This window comes from Emiliania huxleyi, assembly GCF_000372725.1.
Source record: "Emiliania huxleyi CCMP1516 unplaced genomic scaffold EMIHUscaffold_86, whole genome shotgun sequence".
NCBI classification, from domain to species: Eukaryota; Haptophyta; order Isochrysidales; family Noelaerhabdaceae; genus Emiliania; species Emiliania huxleyi.
In genome coordinates this window covers 113,323-123,149 of record NW_005195584.1, presented here as the reverse complement: position 1 = coordinate 123,149, position 9,827 = coordinate 113,323, and the positions used below count along the sequence as shown (strand labels likewise).

Genomic DNA, 9,827 nt, shown 5'->3' with positions numbered 1-9,827 from the left:
CGTGCACGTGACGTGCCTAGTGTGGTGGGAGCGGAGAGGGGCGATGAGAAAATTCGTTTTCGTCTTTTTCGCGCACGATGCGAAAAAGAAAGAAAGCAGACAACCAAAGGGATTGGGATGGTAAGGGTTGCCAGACGTTAGGAGCTGAACAGTGTTGCTATAGTGTTAACAGTAACAACAGAAACAACACAGTGGGGCTCCGCCTCCCCAACAACAGTAGCTAACGTTAGGCCGACTGAACAACAGTAAGGAAGGCCTGGCAGTGACCCACGACGATCTCTAGTGTCCAGTGCGGGCAATGCCCGAAAAGACCCGGAAAACCCCAGGTATTTTCGGGTTTTACCCGGGTTTTTTGCGTTGCCATTTTCTGCTTGCTGGCCGCTGAACAACAGTAACAACAGTAACAAACAGTAACAGTAACAGCATGGGCTGGGATGAACACTTAAACAACGGTGAGGATTTCAAAGCCAACAATAGCGCAACTGTTAGGCCCCAAATTAACGTTAGGCAACCCTATAGTGGGATGGGAGGACGGCACGCCAAGAAGAGGAGAAAGAAGAGGAGAGGGACTCCGGTGATGACGAAGCAGAAACTAGCGTAGACGAGAGCAGGGCAGACCCGGGGACTGAGGAGCCGGAGCAGACGGCATCGGCCGCCGAGGGAACGTTGGGAAGAGGCACGAGGAGGGCGGCGACCTCAACCGACTATGGAGCGGACCCGTCACCAGACGACGCAGGGCAGAAGACGGTGAGGCGGAGCAGACGCGCAGGGCGAGACGAGGGAGGGAGCAGGACTTTGCGGAGATCAGCAGGAGGATGTACGAAAAGATTAGGAGCAGCAGGGACCCGAGGGACAATGTGGAAGACGGCTAGTGCTAGTCCCCCATCGGGAGGACGACCCCGGCTAGTCGCCGACCACACCCACAAAGAACCCTGCACAAAGATCGCACGGGTGGGGACCTGTTCCTTTTTACCCATCTCACAGTAGAGAGGAATTAGAGGTGTCCCTTTTTACGCCGCTCGCCGCCACCACACAGGGATCGTTTAAGGAGAGGAGTGTGGTGCTAGCCGTCGCGCCACCCCCTTGGGCGTCTCTGCCTCTTCCTATCTCTCTTCGCAGTCGCGCACGACACTGGGCACGGGTTCTGTCGCTAGGCAAAAAAAGAAAGAAAGAAAACATCCGGCTCGCTGGGTGCGCTTCTTAGCTCCCCGGCCCTGGATGTGAGGTTGCCGACTGCACTCCAAGTGCTCCAAGAAAACAGACAACCCAAGGGAGGGATGGGAGGACGGCACGCCGCCACCACACAGGGGTTTTAAGGAGAGGGGTGTGATGCGCTAGCCGTCGCCCACCCTTGGTCGTCCGCCTCTTCCTATCTCTCTTCGGACTTCGCAGTCTCTCGCCGATTCTCGCTGCAACCTTTCATGCCACCTCGCGGTCGTCCCACTCAGCACTCTCGTCGTTCTCTCTCTTGTCGCTTCTTCCTCTGTCGCGTCGCTCTCCTCTGCCTCGTTCTGCGACGGCGCTGCCGCCTGCCGCTCCCTTGCTCTCGCTGCTTCTCTCGCCTTTCGGCGCAACTCTGCCCTCCTCGCGGCATATTTTGGCCCCTCGAGTCTATCGAGCTCTCCTCGCGCAAGGACGACTCTTCTGACGCCCACTCCGATACTTACTAGGAAAGCGGATACAAAACTCGAACACAGCACAGGAAAGAAAGAAAGAAAACAGACAGGCAAGGGAGGGATGGGAGGACGGCACGCCGCCACCACACAGGGTACGATACAAAAAAGAAAAAACACACAAGGTAGGTAGGTAGGTAGAAAGGTGAAGAACAGCCAGGCTCGGACTGGACACCAACGCGGTATGGGTGGACGCTAGACAGATGATGACGACACGCACGAGCGACACACAGACACAAACAGGCTCACAAGACACACAGCCAGCTGGCTGCCACACACCCTGAGTAGGCGTACACAAACCAAGGTACGGCTAGCACCCAAATCTTTTTCGGGACGCCGATCCTCGTCGGCATCGGCAGGTAATTGCAGGTCGCCACGACGTATTATTCGGAATGACTGCCGCCTGCTCCTCTTGTGGGCTGCGCGTGCTCTTCCTCGACGTCGATGGCGTCATCTCGGCGAGAACGCCCGGCAAGATTGAGTCAACTAAGCTCAAGCGCCTCGTCGCGGTCTGTGAATCTACTCACGCGGCGGTCGTGGTGTCTTCGCACTGGCGGCTGGTGCCGGTTCAGCTGCAGCTCCTCGTGCGGACGCTGCGGCTGGAGGGGCTCGACGTGATTGGCGTCACGCCCTCGCGCCGCCCGTGGGATCCTCACCGGCCTCTCGAGATCACGGACTGGCTGCGGGCCTACAACGCCGCCGCGGACGCACACGCTCAGCCGCGGGTGCTCTTCTTCGCGGCCGTGGACGACCGCCCCCTCCTCGACGAGGTGGGAGGCGGCGAGCTCCTTGGCCACTGTGTAACGACGGACAAGGACGAGGGGCTGACCGAGGCGGCCGCCGCAGAGCTGAAACTCGCGCTCTGCCGGCCAATCGCGAGGCCGGCGCTGCTCGGCGGCGCGCCCCCCGCCGATTCCACCACCGGCGTCGCGGGTTGGGCGGGCGGCTTCGTGCGGCTGCAGCGCCGACCGCGCGGGGAGCTGCCCGGCGCGCCGCACGCGTACATGGCGCAGTGGCACCGCGGCGACGAGCGGGAGAAGCCGGAGCGCTGCATCGTGGTGAGCGACTCGGCCGTCGACCCTTCCGCCGGCCGGTGGGCGGGCCGCACCGTCTCGAGCCTGCTCGCCGGGCTGCGGCGCGGCAAGGAGGTGCCGGGCGAGGACGAGCGAGGCATCAGCACGCACGGGGGCACCCTCTGCGCGGCGGTGCGGAGGGCGTCGGCCAACCCGGCGAGTCCGCCGGCGCCGACGAGGCGGGCCTCGGAGGAGGCCAGGACGGTGCACGGAGGCTCCGCCTTTCTGTCGTGGCGCCACCTGCTCCGGGGAGGCGCGCCCGCGTCGCCAGGGTCGCCAGGCCGGCAGCGGCAGGCGGCGCCGGTGCGCAAGCCGCTGGCGCGGCCGGTGGCGATGCGCGCGACGGTGTCCCTCGACATGCTGGATGGGCAGTGCGAGATCTCGCCGCCCGGCGAATAGCGGCGCTCCGCGGGCGGGGGTGCGGGGCACTCCGCATTACGTGCACATGCACATGCGCATGCACATATGCACATGCATGGGGGAGCATGCATGACTGGTTTCAACATACTGTTAGGGGGGAGATTCTACGTTCGCGAGTGGGTCTCTTCACAGTGGCCGTGTGCGCGCTGAGCATGCGCCATGACCCATGTTGCGCCCCTCGTACCTACTTGCGCGTCTCTACCGTGTGCCGTCGTACCGTGGTTATGTGGTTGCACTCATCTCTCATGCTGCAGACCGGGACTGTGTGAGAAATAAACAGAGAACATCTCCCCAGGACTGCGCTTGGAGCACTTGGAGTGCAGTTGGTAGCCTCCCATAAAGAATTTTTTTTATTTTTCGCCCGGCCGGTAACAATGGTCGAGAAGCCCGCAAGCAAGCGTCAGCTCGAGCCCTCGTCCGAGCGCTGGCTGCGCTCTCGCCAGAATCCTCCGCAGGACGAGAGGTCGGCTGCGCGCGAGCAGGCGTCGCGGTTGCAGCGCTCGCAGCGCACGTCGCGGCGCGCGCAGCCGCAGCAGCAGCAGCAGCAGCAGCAGCAGCGGCAGCCGCGGCGGCAGCGGGCTCAGGCCGCCGCCGCGGCGCCGCCGATTACCGCCGGAGGCGTCGACACGCTCCGCGACGCGCTTGCCGAGCGCTCGGAGCCGCCCAACCTGCAGGTGATCTCGCTGCACCGGTTCATGCTCGACCCCACTTGGCACGCGGAGACGGGCGTGCAGGTCACCTCCGCGTGCGGCGACGCGTTCGACGTCGTGCTCTCGGACGGCGCTCACATCCTCAAGGTGGTGCTCTCGACCGCGCTCAACGAGCTCGTCTACTCGGGCCGGCTCGAGCCGCGCGGCGTCGTCACCGTCCGCGGCTGGGAGGCGAGGGCCGACGAGCGCGCCCTCTCCGCCTCGGCGCCGGATCTGATCGTCGTGACGCAGCTGGCGCCGGTGGCAGCGCCCGCCGCCGCCGGCTCCTCCTCCGCCGCCCCCGCCGCCGCCTCCTCCCTCGTCCTCGACGACTACTACGTCGCCTCCGAGAGGGACGGACTCACCTTTGCAGTCGCAGAGCCGGCGGCGGGAGCGGCGCCGCTCGCGAGGCCACACCGCGAGCCGCTTCCCCTGGCGGGGCGCCGGAGGCACTACCTCAAGCTCCGCTCCGACGAGGTGGAGCTCACTCGCCGCTGGGCCGCGCGCGCCGCACCAGAGAACGACGACGGCGGCGGCGGCGGGGGCGGTGGCGGGGCGCTCAGCAGCCAAGCAGAGATGGGCACTTGCTATTAGTTGTTAATCAGAAATGTTACTATTACTTAGGCGCTCAGCAGCCAGGCAGAGATTGACGCGGTCGCAAGGGATGGCGCGGAGCGGGTGCGGTTCGGCACCGTCAACGAGATCGCGCGGATGCAGCAGCAGCGCGACGCCGCCGAGCGGCGGCCGGCGGGTCGCCCGCCGCAGCGGCTGCTCGCGTCGCGTGTGATGGTCGGGCGGGTGGTCGGCAAGAGCTCCCTCAGCCACTGGGGCGGCCCGCACGAAAAGGGGGCGCAGAGCTTCGCGACGTGCTTTGAGCTCACCCTCGCCGACGCTTCCGGCGAGATGGCGGTCGAGGTGTGGAACTAAGGAATCACCGTCATCTACTTGGTGTCATTACTTAGGCGAGATGGCGGTCGAGGTGTGGAACTCACGCTGCGAGCGCCTCTACGCGGCCACCAGGCGACCATTGCGCGCCACACGGCTGCCGCGCCTGCCGCCGCCGGCTGGGGTGAGCCGCGCCTGCCCACGCGCCGCAGGCCGGGCGCCGTGCTGATGGTGCGCGACTACGCGCTGCGCGAGGTTGGCGGCGACGAGGGAGACGTGCGGTTAGACTACGACGGTTGGTAATGGCGCATCGCTGTTGGCTAGGTGGCCGGGGACGAGGGAGGGAAGCGGTTCGTCGCCAAGCTCAACCCGGCGAAGCACCCGAAGGTCCCCGGCAGGGTCGACGTCCTCACCGAGGCGCAGGTGCAGCAGCTCGACTCCCTCCTGCCCGGCCGATTGCTGCCGCCGCGCCGCCCGCCCCTCTCCGATGCGAGCGGCGTGCGGCGCAAGCTGGCGGTCGTGCACGCGGCGCAGCAGTACCTCGGAGAGGCGGAGGAGCTGGCCGACGTGATCGGGCGCGTCGTCGCTTCGCTGCCGCCCTTCCGCTTCCGGCGGCAGCCCAACGGGGACCGCGCGTTCGTCCGCTTCGTGCGCGCGCGCTGGCTGCAGGTCCTCGTCGCCGACAGCGGCGGCGGAGGCGCTGCTCAGCTCCCTCTCCTCCTCCTCGAGCACCACTGCGGCGGGCCGGCCGGCGCGAGCGGCTTCTTCGACGGCGTCGCGCCGGGCGACGACGTGCTGGTCCGCCGGCTGCGTGTCTGCGCCGCCGGAGGCGATCTCGGCGGCTTCCTGGCGACGAGCCGGTGGTCGCTCGCCTTGCGGGCGGCGGAGTTGCTCGCCGAGTACCGCGAGGAGCCGCTGCGGCTCGCGCTGCTCGGAGAGATCGGCAAAGACGCCCGCTCGCAGCAGCAGCGCGGCAAGCGCGACGCGGCGGCGCGGCAGGCCGGCGCGTGGATGGCGGCGCCGCCGCCGCCGGCCACGGGCGGCGACGTCGGCGCCATCTTCGGCGGGCTCCCCCCAGTGCAGGCACTGCTCAAGAGAGCGGGCGGGGAGGCGGCCGGCGCAGCTGGCGACGCGGTGCGGTGCGACTGGCGGCTGCAGCGGCCGCTCGTTCCGATCCGCGACGTAGCTCGCTGCCTGGAGGAGCTGCACGGCGGCGAGGAGGCGTACGTCGTGCTGCGCGCCTCCGTGGCGGCGGCGAGCCTTTCTCACCGAGCGGGGGAGGGGTCCCCCTCCTGTGCAGCATCACTCCATGCTCGTTGTACGAACCGCTCGATAGGCGAGCCTCTCGCCGAGGGGGCAGCACCCGCCACAAGCCCCGCCACAAGCCCTCCTCGGCGTGGCGCGTCTCGAGTCGCCTCTCGCCGCGCAGCCCGTCCCGGTCGCCTTTGCGCTGGCCGACGCGGACGCCAAGGGTCGCGGCGGCGCGCTCTGGGCGGCCGTCGTGAGGAGCGGGGCGGACGAGGCCGGCGCGGCCGACACGCCGCCGCCGCGCTGCACCGCGCGCGCCGCCGGCCAGGCGCTCCAAAAGCTCGAGGGGCGGGAGGTGCTCGTTGCCCTCGACCTCGCCCGCCCCGCGGGCCGGCCGGCGGCGGCGGCGCTCGTCGGAGTCTGGCCGTTGCCGCCGTGAGCCGCGACGGGCAGACGCCCCCCCGTGGCACACACAAGGTCTGGCGCCGCTAGACAGGCTTCCACGACCTCGCTCGAGTCGGCATGAGGGGGCGGGTATCCACATCGGACAGGCGCGCACCCGTCGACCGCCGCCCGGGTACGTCGAATGAATAGCCGTTGGAGTGTGTGGGCGATTGCGTGTGTCGCTTGTCGCTCGTGCCGGCGTGTGTCCGGGGCGCCCACACTGATCAACCCCACACTTACGCACGTGCCGTGGGGGGGCACCCACGCCATGGCGGGCTCAATGCATGACATGCACGCGCATTTGGTGCGTCTCGTGTGTCTCCCGGTGGGATGTGGGAACGGGCTCTGAGACCAGCTCTCCTCTCTCACCTCTGTCCATATGGCATGTTGAGCCGAGATTAGGAGCCAAAAACAAAAAAGTGTTACGCATTCGAAAAAAGACGCAGGCGCCTCTCCGCTCTCGCGCGCCGCGGGACTCCACGCCGCACGCGCGACGCGGCGGGTCCCGCCCGCCGCTCAAGCGAGATTCCGAGACGTCACCAGCCCCAAGTGACAAGCGCGAGGGCAAAGGCGTGCAAGGGCGAGAGCGGGTAGCGAAAGTCGAGCGAGTACGTCGCCTCGTCCAACTTTCCGTGCAGCAGCACGATGGGCGCGTCCGCGGCAACCTTGCCTCGCAGTGCGGTGACCAGCTGGAAGTTGCGCTCGGAGGCCAGGTTGGCGCGCCCGTGGAAGGGCAGCTCGAAAGCGTCCGTTGAGGGGTTCCATCTGCGGGCGGCGGCGAGGCGGCCGTCCGAGGAGGACGCGGCAGAGCGCGAGCGGGGCGGGGCTGGCCGGCACCGAGGCAGCTTCGTCATCAGCAAAGTGGCTCCTGGCGTCGGCTGGCCGACGAGCGCGTCGTGCAGCTGCGATCGCAGCTCGCCCGGCGGCCTACAGAGCCGCGGCGGCGGGCGTCGTCTCTCTGGCGGAGGGCGGACCGCCCCTCCTCAGCGAGGGCTTGCCTCTCTAACGCAGCAGCGCACTCGGCCTCCCCTGGCAGCCACTCGCGCCCGCTGCCGTCCCGCGCCTCGGCCGACTCGTCCAAGGGGAGCAGCGCAGCCATCGTGTTGACCTGCGGCGGGGCCAGACGCGCGAAGGAGGCGGCTTGGAGAGGGCGGCGCTCTCCCGCCTCCCTCTCGCGGGGCGTGGGGTAGCGCCTCGGGCAGGTCCAGGACACTTCCTAGACACTTCCTACTGTGGGCCGGCGCCTCGGGCAGGTCCTGCGAGAGGGCGCGCGTCTCGTGCGAGCAGCTGAGCGACTCCCACGAGGCGCGACTGCGACGAGGCGGGCGCGGAGCTCAGCGGCGGCTGCGCCGGGACTGCCTCGCCGGCGGCTCTGTTGGGCCGGGCTGTGTGTGGCGAGGCTCTGTGGCTGGGCTGTGGCCTCTGGCCTGCTCGAGGAGCGGACCCTCTCGACGGAGTAGGCGCCTCCGCCACACGTCGTCAGCTGCACAAGTGCGCTCGCCGAAGCAAAGGCACGGTCGGCTCCTGCGGCCGACACGGGAGGAGGGAGCGTCGGCCGGAGGCGGGAGGAGGGCGAGGCGGGACTGTCTCGCTCGCCTATCCGCCAGTGCTTGCCCTCCTTCCGAGCGACGAGCAGCAGGACCTGCGGCCGGCGGCGGCAGCAGTGGCTTCGCGAGCAGCCACGCGGTGTGGGCCGCGGTGGTGGGCGCACATTGCCGTCCTCGACGTGCATGAGCACGTCTTTCTCTCGAGGCTGGAGCCGGACCACGCAGCGGAGCGATCCCTCGGCGCGCGGCCGCGGACGTATAAGCCGCTCGCACTGCGGGTCGTACGAAGGCGGGATGTCGATCAGGTGCTGCGGGGGCTCCTCGCCACCGCCGCATGCACTCCACATCTCGGGTCGCGCCGAACGCTGTGGAAAACGGGCCCGTGAAAAAGAATTTAAACAAAGACTCTGTCTCACAGCACACAGGCTCGACACAGGTGCGAACTGGCGCGTGCTAGTACTATCACGTGAAAAAGAATTTTAGCGCATTCTCCGAGGAGAGCGATGAGTCAGAGGTCCTCCCATCCCTCCCTTGGGCTGTCTGTTTTCTTTCTTTCTTTTAGAGAGAGAGAGAGATTTGTTCTTTTATGAGTCAGAGGATGAAACAGCAGGAGAGAGAACGACGTCGACGAGAGTGAGTGAGAAGACCGCGAGGCGGCATAAAGGTCGCTGGACGCTGCGAGAATTGGCGAGAAACTGCAAAAGAGAGATACATGTAGAAGAGGCAGACAGGACGCCCAAGGGTGGGCGACGGCTAGCACCACGCTCCTCTCCTCAAAATCCCTGTGTGGTGGCGGCGTGCCGTCCTCCCATCCCTCCCTTGGCTTGGAGCACTTGGCATGCCTGTTTTCTTTCTTTTTCTGCGCACGGGACTGGCGCGACAAACACGCTGAAAATCTCTCTCTCTCTCTCTCTCTCTCTCTCTGGCGCGCAACTACACACTAACGTTCAGGTTGCTGGTTGGAGTTTTCTGGTCCGTGGTTCATAGCACATAGCGGGTCAGCAAAAGCCCTTGCTAAAACGGCGGGACCGGGGTAGGGCTATATCGACAGAGCTAAGAGGGCTCAGCCACCCCTCCACCCCTCCACCCTCCACCCCTCCCACCCTCCCGGAGCGAGAGAGGTCCGTCCTCGAGCCCTCTCACTTCCACCCCTCCGACCGGAGGGCTCGCCAGCCCACAGGGCTGGAGGGGTCCCCGTCGGATCGGCGTCGGGAGGGCTCCACAGGGCTAACCCCCTCCCCGGACGCCGGGTGGGCTCGGAGGGGCGGTCGGACAAGGGAGGATCTTCGTGGCGGGAGAGGGCTCGAGAGGGGTCGGAAGGGCCCTCCGGGAGGGGTCGCAAAAAGAGTAAAAAACGAAGTCGCGGCTTATGTGACTGCATCCCAAGAGGGCTCGGAGGGCTCGGAGGGCTCGGAGGGCTGGAGAGGGCTGGCGGGCTCCATTCCTCGACAACGTTTTATTCGCTCTTCATCGTGCCTGAGGGAGGGTGTAGAGGATGTAGAGTGTAGAGCGCTGTAGAGCTGTAGAGCTGTAGAGCGCTGTAGAGCTGTACTCGAGTAGAGCTCTACATCCGCCGCGGGACGAAGCGCCTGCGTTGTAATTTTCCAAGTCTGCGGTGTTCTGAGTGGAGTGGATGGAGGCGTGTGGCGTCTTTCTTCCCGTCATCCAGAGAGCCGACTCGGCGGCAGAAGACTCTGGCATCGCCCTCGCGGACCGCAGCTTACTTACCTCTTACCTAAAAATCCTTGGGGCCGGCTCTGGTGAGTGCCGGGCCGGAGCTAAGAAACCACGGCGTGGGGAGGGTGATGAGGCGCAATCACCGTCCCAGCCAGAGGAGTACTCGTCGCC

The 9,827-nt window shown here is 66.5% G+C and overlaps 2 protein-coding genes across 2 annotated transcripts; one reads left to right on the top strand and one right to left on the bottom strand.

The window, feature by feature from the left end:
* Positions 1-3,861: 3,861 nt before the first annotated feature.
* Positions 3,862-6,514, top strand: EMIHUDRAFT_219407 (hypothetical protein; the record flags this gene model as incomplete). Its single annotated transcript, XM_005758475.1, has 9 exons — positions 3,862-4,116; positions 4,207-4,332; positions 4,480-4,533; positions 4,666-4,770; positions 4,876-4,995; positions 5,065-5,538; positions 5,824-5,985; positions 6,077-6,241; positions 6,485-6,514. The coding sequence occupies 9 exons, from the start codon at positions 3,862-3,864 to the stop codon at positions 6,512-6,514; spliced, it is 1,491 nt and encodes a 496-aa protein (XP_005758532.1).
* A 454-nt stretch (positions 6,515-6,968) lies between these two features.
* On the bottom strand, positions 6,969-8,326 carry EMIHUDRAFT_219406 (hypothetical protein; the record flags this gene model as incomplete). The annotated part of the gene is made up of 5 exons (XM_005758474.1): positions 6,969-7,197; positions 7,270-7,359; positions 7,452-7,540; positions 7,877-8,074; positions 8,144-8,326. 5 exons carry the CDS (start codon positions 8,324-8,326, stop codon positions 6,969-6,971), a joined length of 789 nt encoding a protein of 262 aa, XP_005758531.1.
* Between the last annotated feature and the right edge of the window lie 1,501 nt (positions 8,327-9,827).